We start from the raw sequence: 23496 nt of genomic DNA, 5'->3' as shown, positions 1-23496 counted from the left end.
TACCAGAAAAGAGCTGGAATTTAGAGAAGAAATGCAAGAGAACTGCAACCCAATCTCTATTCCTGCTTCTATTAGTGAGGGGAAAAAAGAAGCACCTCTTTCATTCTACTCTCATGGAATGAATGGAGGAGGGGCTGGTTCCCAGAATCTCACATACAAGAATCCTTGCATATGGACCTCAAGTTTTGTATACATAGCTGACCACTGAGGTGGAGGTAAGGCATGCCTGAACCACGGTTCCATTTATCCTCCACCAGGCCCCATGGAAAAGGCAAGCCAGAATGTTCCCCTTCCTCTCATCTCTGTCATATATTAGCTGAACACACAGAACTTACTTAAAAGAATCATGCCATTTGTCCAGAGAGTCCAGGATTGCTTAAGAGAGGACTGGCAATAGCTCTCCAGAATTATACTGGTACATGGGTTTTCTCCACCCCTGGAGCTTGAAGATGACGATATCAGAGATTATACTGGAGTGTAGCACCTGCTGTACCATGGAATAAGGGTCCCTTCCAAGGAAACCCAAGAGAAGTGGAAGGGAGGGTCAGCTGAGGCATAGTTCTAAGGTACAGTTTGACAAAGGTTGTCAACCTGACATTCATAAAACCCCTAAAATTCATAAAACCTAAAAACATAAAATGTTTTCTCCACTCCCTGTGTTTTATGCAAAAATTTCTTTGAATTTCTGAGAATAGAATGACAACCTGTTGCTGGCCTGAATTTATTTGGATAGTCCCAAGTAGGTAGACCTGGTGAATCAACCGTTGCATAGTAAAACAACATGGATGTAAATTCCTTTGAGTTACTAGGTCTATTCTATTGGAAACTACAATAGGATTCACACCTGTGTGTCCCTACTCTTATCAAGGTCTGACTTCAATATATTCTATGCAGGAGGTAAGCAGTTCTTCCTTTTCTTCACATCTCGGATGGTAGTCCATAGAGACGATGGTGTGTCTCGTGCCCCCCCCCCCCCCAAATTCTTATTCCAAAACCACAATAACTTTTCCCTACAGAGTTATGCGGGGGGTCTCTCCCGACCTAACAGCAATTCTGCAAAGATTCCTGAGAATTGTAGTTAGGTGAGAGCAAGTTCAACAGAGAACTGTGCTAAGGAACTTTGGTTGCATCAGCACTGCAGAAATAATCCAGTTCGACGCCACTTTGTCATGGCTCAATCCTATGGAATTCTGGGGACTGTAGTCTTGTGAGACATTTAGCCTTCTCTGTCAAACTTCTGGGGCCACAACAAACTACAATTCCCACGATCCCATAGCATTGAGTCTAAAAACTGGGAGGATGGCTTTAGAGAGGAGCGGAGATGGAAGAGTCGCGTTGGATTCTGTGCCTTCGCCTTCGGGACTTTTACACTACCAGCGTTTCTTCAAGGGTTCATCTGCGCTCTGAAAATAGTGCAGTTTAATACCGCTTTCAGGGTTGTATGGAATCCTGGGGTGTGTAGTTTTGCAAGGTATTTAGCCTTCTCTGCCAAATAGTGTTGGTGCAAAACTACAACTCCCTGGACGCTGTAAGATGGAGCCGTGGCAGCTAAAGTGGTATCAAACGGCATTATTCTACGGTGCAGATGCATCCTTCCTTGGCCCGTTTTTTTCCCCAAGATTCCACCTCATTTTCCAGATTCCGTTTGGTCCCCATTTCTAAAGTTGGGAGCAGTTTAGCACCTGGAGGGAGAAGGGGAAATGAGTACATTTTCTCCCCAAGAAGAACTCAGTGCCCCCATGGACTTTTTCTTTGGCTCCTCAGATTTCAAGCTTTTTTAGTGAGCAAGACATTGAAGAGCGTTCACAACCAGAACTCTTATATTTGCTATGTTTTCTTTCCTTAGGTCACTTTGCCGGTTCCTTTCCTCAGGATGTCTTCATTCCACACACACCCAGCTAGGAGTAAGTTCCTGTGAACTCAGTTGGGTTATGTGCAAAACTGCACCACCTATAAATTTACTCGAAAGTAATGTAGACAATTGGAGATCTCTGAATAACGACTGCATCATAAGATCGCCTTAAACTGAATTTCTTTCAGGCTGCATCTTCAATCACTTTAACTGCCGTGTGAATCTATAAGACAGAGTCTCAGCGCACCTGAGCCATAGCACCTTGTAGGATCCCCCCCCCCTCAATTTGCCAAGGGATTTATTAAGACATGTACCAGCATATTGGGAAATGTCCCACTTTTTTCCTCCAGAAATAAAATGTCCAGGGATTTGCACTCTGACCTGCCTGGGAGACACTCAGAAGAAGAGATTTGAAGAAGGGAGGGAGGGAGGAAGGGGAGCTGCTTTCTCTCTCTCTCTCTGGGTCCATCATCTTTGGAAAGGAGGCTTTCCACTCGGATGGCTGCCTCTGATTTGGGTCCCACATCATATGACCAAGGCAAGGGAGGAGGGAAGGGTCACGCGACTGAGATTTACTTTTATATTCTCAGAGGGCAGTTCTGGCCCTTAAACCAGCCCATTGCCTAATCTGAGAGCGAAACCCCTTGATGTTTTAGGAGAGGTCGTCAAGGGGAGGGGAAAAAATCCCTTCAAAAGTCAGTCGTTGTTAAAGGATAAGGATGATATCACTCACAAGTCTATGGCCTATGCCAGAGCAATTAGCTGGATCTCAACTTGCTTGGAGGAAACCGTTGTAAGGGTCCTCCTTACATGCTACACAGTGACAGCTTTATGATTCCTCTGTAACCGCCTATGGGGTCCTAAACTGCAAATCCCATATACCCTAAAGAAACCAGATCCCATCTGATCTTGGAAGCTAAGTAGGGTCAGTTTTGGTTAGTATTTGGATGGGAGACCATCAATGAATACCAAGCGTTGTAGGCTATATTTCAGAGGAAGGAACTGGCAAAACCACCTCTGAGGATTCCTTCCCTAAGAAAAACCCTGTCAAACTCATGCGATGGCCATAAATCAACAAATGACTTGAAGGCACATGCTGCAGATCCAAGGATTCCATAGGATGCTGCCATGACTTTTAAAGTGGGATCATAACACTGTTACTTTGTAATGTGAAAGGACCCTAAGAGCAGCCCAATGGTTTGTAGGTTCAGCTTGCTCTACATGGATAGCCAAAGTGGGGAGTGCAGGTGAACACTTCTGCTATTATCCGTTCACCCCAAAGTCTGTTCATTCCTACCAAAAGAGATTCCCCATTTGCCTAAAATCGTTGGGACATCTTTGAGAGAGATGTGAGAGAAATCTGTTGGTTGGTCCCAACTGGAGTGGACCAGTTGACTCAGTTCATAGAATCATAGCATCATAGAATCGTAGAGATGGAAGAGACCACAAGAGCTATCCAGTCCAACTTCATGCCATGCAGGAACTCAAAATCAAAGCATACCTTACAGATGGCCATCCAGCCTCTGTTTAAAGACCTCCAAGGAAGGAGACTTACCTTTGTTGAAAGGTGAGTCAACATGTAGGTAAACCCAGCTGATTTAATGGATATGCTCTAGTCAAGACTAACCATGATTTAGGCCACAAAATGCTCAAGGGTAGTAGTTCTTTCCCAATTGGTGTGGAGAGAAATTCCCCATGGGTGCCTTTCAAAAGCAATGTGCAGCCTAGGCGTCTGAAGTTCAGTCAGAGGGTCAGTGGAAAAGTGTGGTCCAGCTCATGGCAAGGTGACATGGGCTAAAACCCCATCAAAGCATCTCACTTTCAGTGAAGTGAGTTGGCTACCAGATATAGAGTCGCGGGTATATGTCGCATAGTTATTCTAAAGATGGCTGCATCTGGAATCAAGGTGAGATGCCTATTCGAGCCCCACGACTTCTAAATGCTCATAAAGTAAAGAGAAGAAACAAGATGCTTCTGTTTCAGGGTCGGTTCCCAGAGACAAAGGAAGCCTCTGTGACTAACATCGCTGCAAGAATGAAGGACACCAGTGTGGTGGACTGGTCTGAGCACTGGATTAGGATGCTGGGGGACCAAGATTTGAATCCCTGACATGGAATATCACACTCTCTCAGTGTCTGAAGAAATGCTGACCCCCCCCCCCCAAAAAAAAAAAAAGCCTAAGGTAAGCTTAACATAAAGAGAAGTCACGCTACAGAACTGTCAAACTTGGATTCCACTTTTCCTGCCATGGTTCCATCCGATGGTGATGGTGGTGGGTCTTCAAATCAACGACAACGCCAACCTATAGGGATACAAATGGCTCCCGTTTGCAGTGTAGGGAGGAGCATTTGGAATTCTCTCATCCCTGGTAGCTAAAAGGGGAACCGTGGCGGGATAACTGTGAAGTGCGGAAGGGCCTTTGCCTCCATCTGCCTTCCCCAGCGAACAGTGAAGGGTGAGTCCGGCCGCTTTAACAACAGCCTGGTAGAAAGTCTGGTGCCACACCAGAAGTTTCTATGCTTAGGAAAGGCACTTAGTCTACCCTACAGACTGTTGCATGTTGGGAATTTTGGAAACATTATCTGGAGAAGCAGCTATAGATTGTAAGCACGACTGAGCCCCCAAGAAGGCACCCCTTAGATGAAGTGTGTGTATTTATTTATTTATTTATTTATTTATTTATTTCAAGGATTTTTCCCACAAAGAGAAAGACATTTTTCCCTCTTCTCCCACCCCAAAGTTTGGGCCAGGGGGCGCAGACATGGGGAGGAAAGCGTTCTCTGGAGTTGGGCTGGATTGGGTCTCTCCCCCCCCCCCCCGCCCTTTCAGTCCATGGATTTTGGAGTGCCAAGAACAATTTCTCCTATAGCAAGAATAATAATTTCTTGGTACAAACACCCAGAGTAATTTCTCTTATACTCCAGCCGGTGACTGTAAACTCATTTTTACCCCGGTCTGTGGGAGGTTTGCCCCCAGTAAGTAGGGGGGCTGGACCCCAGCCTTGTCTTCCCTTGCATTATCTTGGAGATGGATGAAACAAGTTAATAACAGTGGCCGCTCCCTGTGTCTGCCTCTTTCTTAGGGGTGGGTGGCCAAGGGCAGCCTCATTAGGCCATGGAGATTTAAAAGGGTCTCCTGGGAATCTGAGTCCCGGTTGTAACGGAGGAGTGTAGAAATGGACTGCTCTATAGATAGTTAAGTATATAGCTAAGTCCCGACCCGGTACAGCTAGTGCAGACTCTTGCTCTTTTTGAAACCAGTCTTCCTATTCTAAAACTGTTTCCAAGCTCCGATTGAAGCTGTTATTGTTGTTGTGTGCCTTCAAATCATATTTAATATAAATATCGGAGGGGCACAACAGGATAATTATTGGTCAGAGTCGTGTTTCGTTTTTTTAAAAAAATGAGATTATTTTGGTCTGAATCCGAGAGCTGGCAAAGATGAAGACGTCTTTTCTTTTTTCTTTTTTTAATGTATTAAATAAATCCACCCTGAACTCTACCAGGACCTATTAACCAGCTGAGTGGATCTTCTGTGTTTTGGAGCAGTATACCTGTTGGGAAATGTAGTTCTTTCTTGATACCTCTCAGATGCTGGGAGGAATAAAATAAAAGGGACATTATGGACTTGAAGCTCTACTCGCTGGTTTAGCAGAAAGTCGGGCTTCCCGGTTGGAAACATGATCCTGGGACGGAGGGTCCCTTATTGGGCTCCAGCAGGACTTTTCTCCTGTTGCTTGGATCAAGGTACGAAGCAGAATAATTTCCCCTAGTTCTTGCTTTAAAAGTTTGAGCTGTCTTAAATGGAGTGGGAGGGAGAAGAAAGGTGAAGGGTTCTTAAGACGGAGAAAATAATAATAATAATAATAATAATAATAATAATAATAATAATAATGGCTTGCAATTTAAAAAAGAGAAAACAGACAAAGAAAGGGGAGGGGTAGTTAAGACGGAGAAACAACAACAACAACAACAACAATAATAAGGGCTTACAATTAAAAAAAGAAAGAAAACAGGCAAAGGGGAGACGTGTAAAGAGCAGTGTCTTTCTCCGTTCTTTAACGACGCTTTCTCTCCTCCTTACTTTAGTTAAGAAAGAGTCTCGAGTTCCTCCTTAAATGCCTTTGTTTTCTGCGACTTTTACAGAGACAAGTGTGATTTTTGGGAACTATTTTATTATATTTTTTTCCGTACAACCATCTAGATTTAGTATCTTTGGCGTTAATAAGCGAACGGATGCTTTGCCAAAACAAACCCGGTACAATCAGAAAGTGGAACAAAGGAGTGGTAAACGGTGATATTTATTGGAGAGAGACGTGTATTTGGGGGGGGGGACTCTTATAAGATGGAGAGGCCAACATCAACTAACTCCTACTAACCCCATTCTGTTTTGAAGAAAGTTTTGGCCTTGCTATAGGAAAGGGAGGGAGGAAGCGCCTCCGTGGCTAAATCATTTGGTCGATATTTTTGGTCCCTTGAGGTCACCAAAGGCGATCACGAGCCATTAGATTCTGCATTTGAATTAAGCTGGGAGATCAAAGGCTCCATTACATACCAGGCTTCCTCTTGGCACCTGTTGCTACAGCGACACAAAAGCCCCTTAAAAAAAGCAAAACAAAAAAGAATGAACAGTAAAAGTGCACAGCGAGTCTAAGCCACCGGTGAAGGTGGCCGAAATCCAGCCGCTAAATCCCACTAGAGTAGACCCATAGGACTGGTGGGATTGGCACAATTTGAGGTTGACCAGTCAGCCTTTGATTCAATGGGTCTCCTCTAGGCTTCTATCTTCCAGGCCGAGAGGAGAGAGAGAGAGAGACTGCATCCACACTGCAGAAATAACCTGGTTTGGCACCGCTTTCACTCTTTTCTGGCTCAAGACTACTCCAACTCCCAGAATTTCATAGCCTAGAGCCAGAGAAGACTTAAAGCGGTGCCAAACCGGGTTATTTCTCCAGTGTGGATGCAAGCCAGAGACAACCACTACAGGAGCTAGAGTATATAAATAAACAGCTAAACTGTCCATCTTTGAAGGGCTCTCTTCGGTGAACTTGTCAGTTTTTCACCCTTCTGGGCGCATGGAATTACCCAGACCCCCAATTAAAGAAAACAGAGACAACCTTTAAATATAATAATAAATACGAAGCATACTTGAATCTGGAGTAAAGGAATAAGGGCTCCTAGCCAAATAGCTTGTCGGAAGGGTGATTTTGTTTAGGGTGACCAGAGGTCCTCCTTTTCCAGGGCAGGTCTTACATTTTCTCCAGGAGGAATTCCAAAATACCCTCCATTTTAAGCGTGATTAAGAAGCATGAGTTTGCATTTCTATGAAGGTGTTTTGAGCTTTTCTTTGGGCATGGCCTCCATTTTTCTGGAAAGTCCTACATCTTGCCGCGCCTTGTCCTCCTTGCCGTGAGGACATCGGATCACCCAGGTTTAGATTTATCCCCAACAAGCCAAGCACAACCGCCCAGTGATGGCCTTGCAATCGAGGCGTTTGGGCTGCCTTCTCCCAAGTACGGAAGACCTGTGTGTTTAGACCCTACTACTCCATCTACCCATCTACTCCAGAAGGATTGCCACAAACTGAAAAGCCGGGTTTTTTAGGAGTAGAGGAGTTGACAAGCCTAACAGAGTACTTGGTACAGGCAAATCTGGGCTGTTCTTTGTTTTCTTTTGAAGGATCCAGATCCTGCGATCCAGTTGATCCCTGGCGTAGAATAGACAGCCGCTATTGATCCAAGATGTCTTGCGATTTTTGCCTAAGACAAGCCTTCTGGAGTTTGGTGTGACCTTCCAGAGAAATCCATCTCCAAGTGAAGCCCTGATCCAGAGGACTCTCGAAATAAGGGTTCCGAGTCGGCGACCTTCGTCAACCTAATGGCCACCATCCTCACCCCATATCCGATGGTCCAGGGCGGCTAAGCCCAAGGGAAAGTTGGCGCCATTTTAATACGACCTAACTTCGAAAATGAACGTCGGTAATCAAATCTGCAAGTCCCCAATCCAGCTCAAGCTTAACCCAGGAGAGAAGCATTGCTATTGAAGCGTCTTTTGTTCCAAGCTAGGTTTTGTGGAACCCAACAGAGTGACCTCTCGGGCGCTTTGGTCCTTCCAGGGCAGGCCAGCCAGAGGAGAAAGCCAAGAAAGGTGGATCAGTTTGACAACAACGATTCAGGAAAGGGAGATGAGGAGTTATCTCCCTCCATCCTTCCAGATGACAGAGCCTTATATTTCTTTTCTTTTCAAAAAATTCTGCCTTAATGGCAGAATATTACTTGTTTAATAGAATTTTCAATATTTAACAAACTATTTAACAAACTATGAAACAGAATGTTTAATATATACTAGTGAAAGCCAACCTGGTATAGTGATTTCAGAGTCGGACTACGATGAAGGTTTAACTCACCACTCGACCATAAAAAAAACCACTGGGTGATTTTGGGTGAGTCACATACTCTCAGCCCCAGAAAACCCCGTGATAGCTTAGCCTTAGTCGTAGTTGCCAGTCCCAACTAGAGTGGACCCATTTTATTCAGTTGCCAAATCAACATTCTTGTCTACAGCAGGATTCCCCTCTATGAGGAATTAGCAATTCGACTCGACCCTTATTGAAAGTCACCTTTATCTACCGAGGTTCCAAGCCAAAGGGATATATATTCTTTAATTTAAACCTGACTGGGACCTTACTGGGAAGTATGTCTCGTAGGTTAGAGTTATTGCTAAATTTCCCAGGAAGAAGGCCATATAGTTCACTCATTTTCCATTTGTCTTAGTATGGTGGGGAGGGGGATGAGAAGGTCCTGGGATAAATAAATATTAGCACATCCCCTCTAGATCCAATCGGGCTCCACTTGTCCTGGGTGGCTTGCAACCTGTCCTGGGTGGCTTGCAATTTGATCGCCATTTGATTTAACACAGGATTCAATCCACTGAAGCCATTGGCCCCATTGAGGGCCTTCCTGCTGTTATAACCAGCCTATAGATTACTCTCCCCAAAGAGGGGAAAGGAGACTTTTTGGCCTAAACAAGATTTTAGGACACCCAGAAGAAGCTAGAGTAGAAAGGGATCTGCAACTATCAAATACATCACATTTGGAGATGCCTTCTTAGTCTCTTCCTACTAATTTCTTAGCTTAGTCATGCTTTCCTCCGAAGATATGCCAACCACAAATCATCGCTTGGACCCAAACGTATGGGAAATCACTACTTTTTAGACCCCCCCCCCCTCCAGTAAAGAGGACGGATTTAGAGTTGCACACGTTCAGAGTTGCCAGACATGTCAAGTCATAAAAACATTTTTCCGGAGCAAAGTCCTCACGTGAATCAAAAACTGACCAAACCGAAGTGCTGCTGCTTTCAAGTCGACTCAGACCTATGGCGACTCTAATAAACTCGGCAAGAATTATTTAGAGGTTCGCTATGGCTTCCCTTTGAGGCTGAGAGAGTGTGGCTTGCCCAGGAACAGCCAATGAGTTTCCAGGGCTGACCAGGGATTCGAACCTGCGACCCCTCGAGTCTCAGTCCAGCACTGAGACCACTACACCAGGCCTTCGCCTCTGTGTTGCTGTTATCCCCCATTGAACGCATAAGAGGACAAAAACTCTACCAAACTCCAATCCAGAGAACCAACGTTGAATGTATCTTCTTCTAACACCGTGCTGACTATTTAATGCACAAACACAATATATGCTGCTATCACGACATGGGGCATATTTCTGCTCTCTTGGACCTGTTGGATGAAATCCCAGGGGTCTCACCCTGCAAACCAGCCTAAACAACCCAACCCTGGCTCAAAGAATCCTTTCCCACCAGCCTTGGAGGACCTTGGAGGACCCAAAGGGTTCGGGAGGCGATGATACCCAGGCTTCCTGCCATTTTACCTCCCCTCTCTTCAAAATGAATGAATGAATGAATGAATAAACCGGGGTCCCGATCCCTAGAGCTCTCAGCCTCCAGCTTCTCTCTTCTTTCCTCCCGCGGGGCCAGCACAACATTGGCACCCGTTTTCCTCCGGCTTCAAGAAGAAGAAGAAGCCCTGGGAAAAGTTCCACTGGGAAAACTTCCCAGCCAAGCCCTCCCCAGCCAAGCTCTCCTTTGTGTTGCCCTAATTCAACCAATTTCCCCTCCTCTCCCTGCTCAGCCTCCCAGATCGAGCTAAAACGGGCCCTCTATTATTATCCTCCTGGAGGGACCAGCTCCCCGCAACCACCAATTCATTCATCACGCAGCTTCGCAAACTTCTTTTTCTCTTTTGGGACAACAGCCCAGGTTTTTATAAAGTACTCTAATTGGGCCGCAATCTCTCTCTCTCTCTCTGTCACACACACACACACACAAGCTCCTACTTGAGCCTTCAGGTACCTGCAGAGCAAAAGGAAGGGAGAAATTAGATTTTTTTATACATATATTTCAATTTTTTTGTTTTTAAAAAGAAACCATCTGGGACCATATCCGGAATTTTAGTATTTACTGTAGTTGTCGTTGTGTGCCTTCAAGTCGTTTCCGACTCGAAGGAAGTAGAGTGTCTTTCTGTCAGTAAAGTCTCAACGGTGCTACAAGATCTCTCTAAATCCTTTGAGGTTGAGAGAGTGTTGCTTTCTCAAGGCGAGTTACTATGGCAGAGCAGGACCACCCCCCTGGCTCTCTGGTTTTACTAGAGGAACGGAGAAAGTGGGTGGTCGCTCCCTTCCTCAAACCTTGGGACTTTTCTGAACTAAGATCTTTCCTTATCAGCCCATAAGTGAAACTGAAGTAAGTTTGAACCGGATCATTCCTCCTTGCACTTAACAAAACTGCTGTTGAAGATGAAATGACACTCCAGTTTGCTGAAGCCGAGTTTCGGTATGGCCTTGGCCACTTTAGGAGAGACTATTGATCTTGTCCCACTGATCCATCCTCACTACTCCTCCCTGCAACACCACATAAGCTTTCTCCTCCCGCTTGTACACTCCGTGGAGCCTATCCATAGCATTTCATTATTTAAAAAAGAAGACACCATCATCCCCAAAGGCTCTCTATGAACTAATCGAAATGAAAGAAAAGTCAAAAGTGTGAAGAGAGTGGCAAAATATTTGTGGCAGCATGCACCTACACGCTGTAGTAAACATACACTGGGACCTTGTCGCACCTTTGAGACTAACTGTGCAAAAGAGCACATACTACAAGATCCCTTTGCATGCTGATATTCCAGACTAACACGGCTATGTCTTTGAATATAGTAAACATATTTATTGTACGTATGTGCGGGTACAATAAATTACTGAATACAATTATAAAAATTATAAGCTATATAATTGAAGTTAGATAACTGTGCGTGTGACTTTTATTTAAGAATTTTTTATATGAGGAAATTAAACCCACCACAAATTTCACGATATAAGGGCATGTATCTGTCTATAGACACACACACCCACGCTAGACACAGACATACACACTCTGTGTGTGTGTGTGTGTGTGTGTGTGTGTGTGTCCCCAACAACCGAGTCTTCAGACAAGTCAGAAGAAAGAGCCCCTCTTTGCAAAGTTTGCTGTTGTTCGGATCAACATAACGTTTAAAGCAAAACGTGTGTGTGTGTGTGGGGGGGGGGGTCGTTTGCTCACTAATAAGGAGCCCTCCCCTTCCCTATTAAAAATGTTTTTAAATTGCCATTGTTTCCAAGCATCTCTTCAAGGGAAAGGGAGTTACTGATAAGAAGGGAAACAAATCTCTCTTTCAGGCCCCGATCGTGGAGGAGTCTCGAGGCAGTGACTTTTTCCGGCGAGGCGAAAATCGCTCCTCTAATTAAGGCCTTAAATCTCCCGTGAAGAGGTCGGAGCATCGAGGCGGAACAAGGGCTTGCCACGACTGGCCCGCACCGCATTTAAAGCCCCTACACCAAAGTCATGCTCCAAATATCTTCTTTTTTCCCCTTTCCCCTCCTCTCTCTCTCCCTCTCTCTTTTCGCGGTTCTGGTTAGAAAACAACAACTGCCACAGTCCAAGGCAGAAGCGGCTGCGATCCTGACCCTGCCTAATTCCCAAATCACTTTCAAAGGCGCCCTCGGGGCTTCTGGGGGGGGGGCAGCCCTAATGGGAACCAGAAGAGGCCCGAAGATGAGCCGCTTCGGGAAGAGAAGGGCTCGATTGTGAAGGAGAGGGAAGGCCGGGCCAAAAGAAAGCATCCCTTCCTTGCAAATCTTGCTCACACTCTCACGCCTTTATTTTCCTCTCCCCATGCCGGGATTAAAGGAAAAGATACAAGCTGCATCCACACTGGAGAAATAACCCGGTTTGACACCGTTTTAACTCTTTCTTGTCAAAGTCCCATTGAACGTAGTGGGGCTCGCTTCCGAGGCAACAGGCACAAGCGCTCCTCTAGACTGAGTGACAGCGGTGCAAAGAAAGTGATCCCAATCAGGATCCACTTCCATTTGGCTTCTTTCTGGGGCAGGGAAACCAAAATCGGACTAATTTTGGTTGAAGGGGATCAGTGCTTCCCAACAGATAAAAGAGATAGCAACTAGATTTATTTGGTCGGAACTCTAGCGCATCCTTCGTCAACCCGGCATCCTCCGGATCTTTAGACTACAGCCTTTATCAAAAGTAGGTCTAATGGGGACTGTAGCAGAAAACACCCGGAGGGCCCCGGGTTAGGGAAAGTTACTCCATCGAATGGAGAAACTGTAAAGGTTTTTTTTTCTTCGTTCACTTTCTCCCACGAGGGTTGGAAGAAGGAAAAAGCTCAACACAAAAGGGCGCAGGAAAAATACCATTTCCCAACCCCCCCCCATCAGTTCTCACAAGACCCTGTCTTCCTACAACACCTTCTCATTAGACACAATTTTACACCCACCCCCCCCCCCCCACGCACACTTTTCCGGGAGATTACATTATCATGCATCTCCTCCTTTAATCCAGCCCTTGGGAAAGAAAGAAAGAGTTTTGCGGGGGGGGGGGGGCAGTCTGAAAAGAAATTGTTCCTTTCTGTCTGCCTGTCCCAAAGGAAGACTAGGCTCAGAGACCTGAGCTGTCTTCTTTGTGAAGAGACAACGATGCAGATACAGGGGGGTAAAATGAGGGCATTGCCCCTCCATGAAATTTTCCTTCACCTTTCAAATTTTTAGCACTGCAGAGACACTAAAAATTGTTCACATCTTGATCTCTTCCGTTTGGTCTGTCTGCATTCCCTTGGTAACCTTTTTGCCTGGCCCTTTCCTTTGGAGGCCTAAATTGTACCTCTCAAGATGCTCAAGTGACGTTGTAAAGTACAATAACATCCCAAATCCACAAAACAATGATACCTTTACCCTTGGGCAACCAAAATGCACAAAATAGATGTGGACGCTTTCGAAGCTTCACTGGCTTCTTCATCAGACCAAAGGTGTTTAAAAATCATACAGGGGAAAGGGAGGGAAAAGGTGATGATGTTAGTCATAGGCCTGCATTTTTAAAGTTTTTAAGTTACTGCGAGGCTAGAAATGTGGGACTGAAAGAAAATATAATGGGGGTTATCTGGGGGGCGGGAGGAAACTTATTCTCTGGAGGAGGGGAAGATGACCTACCCAGTGACATTAAACTGGCGACAATTAAAGGGGCGGGGGGGGGGAGAGAAAATAAAACTCGTTACATGAAAGTCCAGAAAACCTCCCCCCCCCTTAGAAATGCCTCTTTACCCCCAGTCAAAATGGTTAATGACCTCCCCCCTCGGGAAAAGGGCAAGTTCCAGATGTCCTTCCACTTTAAATCAGAAATGCAGGAGAAAAGAAGAAACAAACAAGGCCGGAAAGTTTCCCCACACGATCCTTTTCTCTGGAGGCTAAAGTTGCATTCCCAAGGCGGAAATATATCCGTTTTGACACCGCTTTAACTGCCATGGGTCAAGGCTAAGGAATTCAGGGAATGGTAGTTTGTTGTGGTACCTTGGTTACACAACAAACTACCATTCCTTGAATTCCATAGCCTTGACCCATGGCAGTTAAAGCGGTGTCAAAACGGATATATTTCTGCAGTCGGGATGCGGCCCTGAGCTAGCACCTCAAAAAGTGAAAGAAGGCTCTTGGGGTGCGCTAAGAACCCACTAAAATCTGTTCGGTGACAGATCGATCTTCTTCTGCCTGAGGACAACTAAACGAAAGACCACGATATGCACGCAACCAAAACTAGCTCACAAACCTGGGTTACCTAGCTCACCAAACCATTCACTTCTAGGAAATACGAATTCAGGACTTGAGAAAAACCGAGGAACCAACTGAAAAGCCTCTCCACCTTGAAGCCACATTCCTCAGGAGGGTCACCAAGGAAAGCCCAGCCCCCTTGGCATTGCCTCCAAAAGAATAGGAAGGGAGAGGTGGGCTCTCCTCGGCGTGTAGGCCACCCTGGGAGGGCCCTGGGCAGTCCTCAGCCACCTTCCTCTGCCATTCTGCTTTGCCACTGAGGCTCCCATCTGGAATAAGCTCCCTATGCCCCATAACCTTTCAACCCCCCCCCCCGAAGTCCTAGTCTTGGCCCTGTCTCCCATTTTGAGCTAGCCACCTATTTCAGTTTCATTCCCCCCCCCCCAAAAAAAAAAACCCTGCCCCTTACAGCACTTCTTACTCAGATCCCCGCAGAAATCAGCAGACCTGCTTTACAGCCCCGTCGAACAAAGATGAAACAGAGGGAACGCTTCTATTCCAGAGGACAGAATAATATATACTAGAATAGTAGTTTCCCAAGTAATCGGTACTCCTGAACCTAGTGGGACTGTGGACGCAAGGAGCATCCAAATAACCCCCCAGTTGTGGCTTAAAGTTGAAATCCTGATTTCCCACCGATACTCAGCCTAGCATCGTGGTTTGAGGGTTGAGACCAGGATTCCAATCCTCAAGGGCTGACCTTAGGCAAGTCACACTCTCTCAGCTTAGAGAAGAGCAAGGGAAAAAATGTCTGAAATCTGCCAAGTAAACCTGGTGATAGGGTCGCCATATGTCTGAAACGACTTGAAGGCACATCACAACAACCACCCAGTGGAAACAGGGAGGGCATTCAGCTGCTACTCCCGTGGATTTCTGGGAAATCCTTGCTCCCCGCTACAAAGATCTTCTTCAGTTTCGATGGGTTTTCCCTTCCTATTTAATCTTTTCAGATCGTAGTGTACACTAAGGATGCATTTAGAAATAATCCAGTTCGACACCACTTTGAGTGCTGTAGCTCCGTCCTCTGGGAACCTGGGATTTGTAAATTTACAAGGGACTTTAGCCTTCTCTGCCAAACAGTGCTGGTGCCTCACCAAACTACAAATCCCTGGCTTCTGTAAAATAGAGCCGTGGTAGATTAAAGTGGTGTCAAAAAAGGCATTATTTCTACAAACTGCAGGTGCATCCCAACATTCAGCCGGGAGCTTCCAGTTTACCCTTTACGTCTAAAACACACTGCGGAACTAATCCACTATGAGATCGCTTTGACTCCCCCTGGCTCAATGCAATAGAAATCTGAGAGCTGTAGTGTTTGTGAGACATTCAGCCTTCTCTGCCAGAGAGCTCTGGCGCCACGGCAAACTACAATTCCCAGGATTCCCTAGCACTGAGCCAGGGTAGTTCAAGCGATTATTTCTGCAGGGTCTTTCGGACCTGTCAGCCGCTTTTACATTCTTGACCTAATCCACAAGAGTTGAGGGGGGAGGGGGTTCCTATCTGTTGCTCCTCCTCAGATTGAATCTATGAATCCAACAGCTCTGCTCCGCTCTGGGCCCCACAACAAACTCCAACTCCCAGAATTCCATAGCCTTGAGCCAGACAAATTAAAGCGGTGCCAAACCGGGTTGGGCCCAACGTCATCAAAGGCAGCCGCTTGCCAAAGGATGGAGGAAGATTTTCTCTTCCTTTTTCCTTCCTTCTCCGGAGGGGCTTGCATGGGAAGCCTTGGGTTTAGCGGTGGCCAGAAAAGGAGTGGGAAGAGCGACAAAAGCGCCTTCCATTTATAAGCATGTGCTCAGCAATCTGGAAAATAGATTCCTTGGTTCTCGCCTTGTCTTTTTTTCTTCCTTTCTCTCTCTCTCTCTCTCTTTTTTGCAGCCCTCCCACCCCGATCCCTTCACTTCCCATGTCTTGCCTTGTAGGCTCTTTTGTGGGGGACTGGACATGAAAGAGGACCAGGGAAGCTCTGACAGCGGATCGCTTTTCAAAAGCAAATGGGGACCGAGGTGGGCAGGCAGGGAGGACAAACACACACACACACACACACACACTTTTCTCTCTTTTAATTCAGGGGAAAACATCAACAAACTAGGTTGAAAGCTGGTGGGAAGCGGGGAGGGGGGAGAGGAAGAGAGGGGGGTGCAAAGCCTGGGTTGAAAGACAGATGGGAAAGGCTGCAAGAAGCCGCCTCTCTCATCTTCTCCCCCCCCCCCCCCGCCTTCATCCCCACCTTTCTCTATAGGCCCCTCTCTATGGGAGAGTCTATTAAGAGACGTGCGAAAAGTAAATGAGTATTTTAGGACAGGGCTCGAGGTCGGCTCATTTACCGATTCCTCTTTTCAGGACCATTCAGGTTTGGGGTTGTCTTTTAAAGAAAAGGGAAATCTGTGCCAAGACAGGCTGAGAGACGAGGCTGAGACATTTGGGGAGGTTTTTAGGTCCCAGGAAAGCAGCGCGTTTTCAGATTTGGCCCCAAACATCAAGACATTTTGAAGGCAAAGCTTCGACGGGACGTCTGTTTACTTGATGCGGCCTCTTTTTTCTTTTTTCAGCGCTCACAAATTTAGGCAGAGGTCTCGAGTTTCCGACAGTCAATCCATCCCTTCAGGCTCTGGAGGAGAAACCTGCTACCCCCCCTCTCTCTCTAAACCGCCCTCCATTGCTCGCTCCTTCTTCTTCCATGTGTCAACATTTCCAACCAAAACAAAAGAGTAGTGGGAGTATGCGTTTTCCGCCTTTAGGAACGGCCTGGCAACTTCCAGCGATTTTTTCCAAAAACAAGAACTTAATTGGTGGCCAAGCGTAACGCCAGAGTTTTAAAAGTATGATGCAAAGAAGCAAAAAAGTATCTATCTATCTATCTATCTATCTAGAAGCAATTTTCTGCCAATGTTTTTACACTTGAAATTACTGGGTTTAAAGAGGCAACGGGAACACAAGCTAAGTTTATCCAAACGCTGACCATGATGAGTTTCGTTAGTAGGTAAAGAAGGAAAGGCTGGATCCAGTTAATTTGTAATTTACCTGCTCTGTAGTGTTTTTGTGGGTTTTTCGGGCTATGTGGCCATGTTCTAGAAGAGTTTATTCCTGACGTTTCGCCAGCATCTGTGGCTGGCATCTTCGGAGAATAAACTCTTCCAGAACATGGTCACATAGCCCGAAAAACCCACCAAAAAAACCCGATGGGTGCCGGCCATGAAAGCCTTCGAGTTCACATTAGAAAGTGCACTGGCTTAACGTTTTAGACGCGTGTCTATGGATACACACACACACACACACTTGCTATATAACTACAACCAAATGTGTCCTATATTTTGCAGAAAATTAAAAGTATCCTGGTTTTGACCAGGTTATGGACTGGACCCTGAACCATTGTTTGCAAATAAATTTCTTTGTCGATGCAAACTGGGTTGATAACTCAGCTTCTCAAAGTACGCTTTAAGGGTGGTTTGACCTCTCGGTTGTAAACTTAAAGCGGCTTCATTTCCCCGCAGTTTGGAAATAAAATCAATCATTCCCGCCTCCCTTTGATGGCTCCTTTCCCGTCCTTTAGAGCTAGCCTTAGCGTTAGCGACTTGGTATTGTTTTAAGAAAGCGACTGGCCAAACCGTCTGGGTTATCTTTTTTAAAGAATTCACAAACATTTATTAATTTACACCAAAGGTGGACAAAAAAAAATCACGTTGCCTTTTCCACATCAAAGTATTCACAATTCTTTCAATAAAATAGGAAGGGTGCACAGTTAGTTAGTAGAAAGAGTCAAGCAGGCTCTGGTGGACAATATATACAAACACAAATAAATCCAGATACACAAGAAAACACACACGCTGAAGGGGCGGAGGGGAGGCGGGGGACTCCCTGGTCTCTCACAACCTTTGGAGAAGTAAACTTAAAAGTCTCGCTTTGATTTATATTTTTAAAAAATCTCTCAGTTTAGGAAAATGGTGTCTCCTAATGTGACAGATATTCAAGATAAAGTCTCCTTAGGGATGTATTAATTTTTTTGAAAGAGACAGAAGAGGAAAATGAAGGGCGTCAGGAACTCTCTAGGGATGCAAAAGAGAAGCAATATTCTGATCTGCCACCCACATAAAGGCTGCAGTCCGAGGCATACAGACATGGGAATAACTCTCTCCGAATTCAGAGGGACTTGCTTCCAGGAAACAAGCATGAGCATCCCTTCGTTAGGGACGCATCTGCACTGCAGATGTAAACCGGTTTGACACTGCTTTAGCTGCCACGACTCAGTACTACGGAAATTCGGGTAGTTTTGCCGGACATTTAGCTTTCTCTGTCGGGGGGAGCTACGTTGCCACAACAAACTACAAATCCCAGCATTCGATACCCTTGAGCCATGGCAGCTAAAGGAATGTCAACCCGCATTGTTTCTGCAGTGTGGATGCATCCACGGTTAGGCTTGAAGTGGATAGCGGAGGGAGGGGATCTTTCGAAAACCTCTAAGGGTTGGACAGAAAAGGCACCGCTCTCAAACCACTTAACTCCGCTACAGTTTTGCAGAATATTAAGGGACCACTCTTGAACCGTAGTAATAAAAAGGTTGGTACAATGATTAAATGTTGCCATTCCTCTACACACCTTGGATCCCCGACCGCTGAAACTGCTGCTGGCTTAGGACTGCAACCTTAATTAAACTATCCCCGGCAATTCATTTATTTATTCAAGCCACCAGAAGATTGATTTGAAATGGATCGTTTCAGGTCCAAAACACACTGCAGAAATAATCCAGTTTGAGCCCGCGCTCAGTGCTAGCTGCAGTTTATTGTGGCACCAGAGCTGTCTGACAGAGAAAACTATAATGTCACCCGGAATTCCCTAGCAGTGACCCAGGGCAGTTAAAGCGGTCTCAAACCGGATTATTTCTGCAGTGTGTTTTGTACCTGAGATTCCTCCCCAGCCCCCATCCGCTCCTAAAAACACCAATCTTGAACAGGCAGGGAGACAGACACACGCACACACATACACACCCAAATATCGATCCAGACGTCAAACAGGTTATTTTTCTTTCTTTCTTTTCTTTTTTAAAAAAGGAAGAGTTCCTACCTTTTTAAAACACAATAGGAAGGCAATTGTGAGAGTGGAGAGGGGCGAGGGGGTGGTGATGGTGAAAGGAGGGATAAAGACAGATGGAGAGGGGAGGAGGGGGGGTTCCTGGTGTCTGGAGGCTTTCTCTAAAAGGGGCAACTGCTGAGGTTTGTGAGTTTGCTGGCAAAGTTCTGCCCTGACTGGAGGAGGGATTCGTGGGTCAGGTTCAAATGGCTCGGCAAGGGAGCCAGGGCCGGGGAAAGCATGGCCAGGACCTGGGCTTGACCCCCGGCGGTGCTGCTGCTGCTGGTGGTGATGGTGGTGGTGGAGTTACTGGAGGGCGGAGGGCCGAATCCACCAGCCCCGCCGATGAGATTGTCTATGGAAAAGGAGGAGGGCCTGTTGCCGGGCCCCGTCTGGTCCGTCTTGAGGCTCTGCAGGAGGGAGGCGGTGGGGCTGAGCTGCCCGGCGGGGTAGAAGGCTTTCCGACAACTCAGCTCGCCCCCTAAGAAGGAGGAGAAGACCGACGGGGCAGCCACCGACGAAGCCACCGGCGGGGCAGGCAGGGCGCACGGCGGGGGCTGGAAAGGGAAAGTCCCCGTGGCCCCACCGCCAGCATTCCCTCCTCCTCCTCCCGCTACTCCTGGCCCTGCTCCGGGGTGGTGGTGATGGTGGTGGTGGTGGTGGAAACTCTGCAGCTGGAGCCCGTAGTTGTAGCCGTAGGGTCCGTAAGCGAAGCCCGGGAGGAAGGCGGCCGCAGCGGCAGCGGAGTCGGCTACAGCGGCGCGCAGGAGGAGCTCCGGGGGCTGCGGGTGGAGCTGCTGCTGCTGCCGCTTGAAGCGCTTCCTCCGCCGGAGGAAGGAGCCGTTGTCGAACATGTCGGCCGACTCCGGGTCCAAGGTCCAGTAGTTGCCTTTGCCCGGGTTGCCGGGCTCCCGGGGGATCTTGACGAAGCAGTCGTTGAGCGAGAGGTTGTGTCGGATGGAGTTCTGCCAGGCGGGGAACTTCTCCCGGTAGTACGGGAAGCGCCCGCTGATGAACTCGCAGATCTCGCTCAGCGTCAGCCGCTTCTTGGGGCTCTGCAGGATGGCCATGGTGATCAGGGCGATGTAGGAGTAAGGCGGCTTCACCAGGGGGTTCTTCCCACCGCCTCCTCCTCCAGAGGACGACGAGGAGGACGAGGAGGACGCTGGCACAACCGGAGCAGCAGAGGCAGACGTCGGGGCGGCCTCGGGCGGCAGCAAAGCGGAGGCGGCCGGGGTGGGTCGGCTGTCCCCCAGCGCCGTGGCCTCAGGCAGCTTCCGAAGCAGACGCAGTTCCTCCTCGTCTTCTTCCTCTTCCTCCTCCTCCTCGCTGAACTTGACCTGGCCATGTTCGTTGGGGGGGCCCACCACGTCGATGTCGGCGTCCTCCACGTCCTCCGAGAGCCCCTCCTCCTCGTCCGAGGCAGTCACCACCGGAGAGGTGGCCGCCAGCAAGCCGCAGGCGCGGCTGCTCCCGTTGCTGCAACCCAGGGTCATGGCGGCGGTGCTAGGAGTAGGAGTAGTAGGAGTAGTAGCAGCGGCCCTCTTTTCTCCGGCCGCCTCTTCCTCTCGCCCCCCCCCCTTAGTGGCCGAGCGGGGGAGGAGTCCCCGGAGGAGGAAGAGGAGGAGGAGGAGGCCTCTTCTTCCTCCCCCCTTCTGCCTCTTGGGAGGGCTTAGAGTTTGGCACTGCCCCCAATCTCCAACGGAGGGGGCTTTGGGGGCTGGAGGGGGGGCTGGGGAAGGGGGAGCTGGGGGTGGGTGGGGTGGGGGAAGAGAGAGGGGGTGGGGGGAGAAAAGAAGGCCACCCCTCCCTTCTCGCGGTGCAGCTCCCACAGCCTCCAGGAGGATCTTGCAGGCACTGAGGCGCCTTGGAGCGCGGCACCCGCTTTTATAGGGCGGGAGGAGGGCGGCCCGCGTCACAGCCGTGGGTGGGGGCAAGCAGGGGAAGAGAGACCCCTCCCCCCTCCCCTCCCTGAGCCTCCAGACCCCCCCCCCTCAGCCCCTTTCTCCAGGCTCCTGCTCTTACTGCCCCCTCAACCCCACTTTCTTCTTTTCCTAACCCCCTTTCCATTATTAGAGGGGTGGTTGCACCTTCCAGGGTGTGCCCGCTGCTCCAGGCGGGAGGGTTGTTATTGTTGTTGTTTATTTTCCTTTTCCTTTTCCAATGTTCCTGCCGCCTGCCCGCCTTCCACCCCCCACCCCCCGCATGCGCCATCTTGCCTTCTCCCGCTCAATTTATTTTTTTCTCGGGCTCTGGCGAAGGCCTGGAGAAACAGGAATGTTTGGGGTGTATACTATACTATACACATACTATACACACACACACACACACACACACACACACACACACATATATATATATATACATACACACACACACACATACGCACACGCACACACACACACTCAAACTATTGGGCCACGCTGGCTCTCATATATATATATATATATATATATACGGTAAAGGTAAAGGTATTCCCCTTTGACAAGGTGCGCACACACACACACACACACACACACACAGAGTGTGTGTGTATAGTATGTGTGTGCATGCATATATATGTGTATGTATGTATATATATACACACAGACATATATAGTGTATGTATAGTGTGTGTTTGTGTGTGTGTGCACATGCATATATATATATGTGTGTGTATAGTGTGTGTGCTTGCATACATACATACATGCAAATATATATTTATTATTATTAAACTTTATTTATATAGCACTGTAGATTTACACTTGGATGCACACACACACACACACACACACACACACACACACACACCTTGTCAAAGGGGAATACCTTTACCTTTATCCTTATATATATATATATATATATGAGAGCCAGTGTGGCCTAGTGATGGACTGCAACTCTGGAGACCAGGGTTTGAATCCCTCCTCAGCCATGGAAACCCATTGGGTGACCTTGGGCAATAAGTCACACTCTCTCAGCCTCAGGGGAAGGCCATGGTAAACCTCCTCCGAACAAATCTTGCCAAGAAAGCCCCAGGATAGGTTCGCCTTGTTAGGGTCGCCATAAGTCGCAAAGAACTTGAAGGTACGCCGCAGCAAATATATATGTGTGTGAGTGTGTGTGTGTGTGTGTGTGTGTGTACATATATGGATAGGTGTTGCTGTTCCTTTCTTTAGAAGGAAGGCACTCTGGGGTAAAAGCAATCTTAGAGGGGTTTTTAAAAAGTAAGTTTTAAAAAGAATTATTTGCAGCTCCGGAAGACTGGTTTGAAACACCATTGCTATTCCTTTCCTTTAAGGCCGAGCTCCTTATTTATAATCTTCAGAAACCCATCAAACCTTGGCATCAACGCGTTTTCTGCGGTGTCCCTCTTGCAAGAAAGTGTGTTTGGGGCCCATAGAGAATGTGTGTGCCTTGTGTAGTTTTGGAACAGTTATGATCAGGCTATAGGAGGCAACCTAGCCGCTGATCCAGAGGCAACTTTAGAACAGTCCCTAAACATCAAAGGTGTGTGTGTGTGTGTGTGTGTGTGTGTGTGTGTGTGTGTGTGTGTGTGTGTGTGTTTAAGGAAGGGGCACTGGACTGGTTTGTGATGCTGATCCGAGCCTCAGCCACCTTTTTCTCAGGCAGGCTGCAATCCAGAATGACTATTAAGATCACTCCATTGTTCCGCTGACTTGGATGTTTGTTGCTGTCCTCTCTGAGGCCACAACAAACTCCAGTTCCCAGAATTGCGGTGTCAAACTGGGTTATTTATGCAGTGTGGATGGGACCTCATTTTCCAAAACGCTTTAAGATCTGATCGTGTCCAATTTGGAGGGGAAAAAACAACAACAACCCAGGGCTTTACAATTCCACGCATGTGTGTTTTAGGGTCCAGATGTTAAGAGAAGAAGCATCCGTGTCTTTTCATACATCACACGGGGAGGCCGGATCTTAAAGCACTTTCCTACAGTAAGAACCGCTGCTTTCCGCCAACTTCTTTGCAAGGAGTAAGGAAATCCTATTTGGAAAATCATGCTGTTTGTCAAAGGCCTGTTACTGAGCATTGTGATCGATTTGAGCTACCCTAACCTCTTGGGGACAGTAGCTTACAAACGGGAAGGATAGACACTTGTCCAGTTATGGAGAGGAAAAAGGCTTAAGGACATTGAAAACAGACACACACACCAGTCCTTGCAGACGTCCCTCCCGAAAACTCTCAGGGGAGCGCTAAGGGGGCCTTTGAAAAGAGGGGAGAAGAGAGGGTGGTGTGGATCTCTTTTACCCTCCTGTCCCAAGGATGAGCTTTTAAGCAGTTGCTGAACAGGCTGCATCTATTGTGGTAGAGTGGTTAAAATCCAGAATTTTACTTATGTTCAGGAGTTGAAAATTATGGTACTGAAATGAATTAAGGGCAAAGTTTGTCAGGATGAAGGATTCAGGTCATGTCAAATTCTCTGCTATA

At 47.3% G+C, this 23496-nt stretch overlaps 1 protein-coding gene across 1 annotated transcript; it reads right to left on the bottom strand.

Moving 5' to 3' along the window:
* Positions 1–6421: 6421 nt before the first annotated feature.
* Positions 6422–20806, bottom strand: FOXD2 (forkhead box D2). The gene is made up of 2 exons (XM_089518654.1): positions 19065–20806; positions 6422–6450 (listed from the first exon to the last, which is right to left on the bottom strand). The coding sequence occupies exon 1, from the start codon at positions 20564–20566 to the stop codon at positions 19193–19195; it is 1374 nt and encodes a 457-aa protein (XP_089374780.1). The 5' UTR covers positions 20567–20806; the 3' UTR covers positions 6422–6450; positions 19065–19192.
* Between the last annotated feature and the right edge of the window lie 2690 nt (positions 20807–23496).

The sequence above is a fragment of the Sceloporus occidentalis genome, unplaced genomic scaffold (genome assembly GCF_023333645.1).
Source record: "Sceloporus occidentalis isolate IW3139 unplaced genomic scaffold, rSceOcc1.0.p SCAF_3, whole genome shotgun sequence".
Lineage (NCBI taxonomy): Eukaryota > Metazoa > Chordata > Lepidosauria > Squamata > Phrynosomatidae > Sceloporus > Sceloporus occidentalis.
This window is presented reverse-complemented; position numbering and strand designations above follow the sequence as displayed.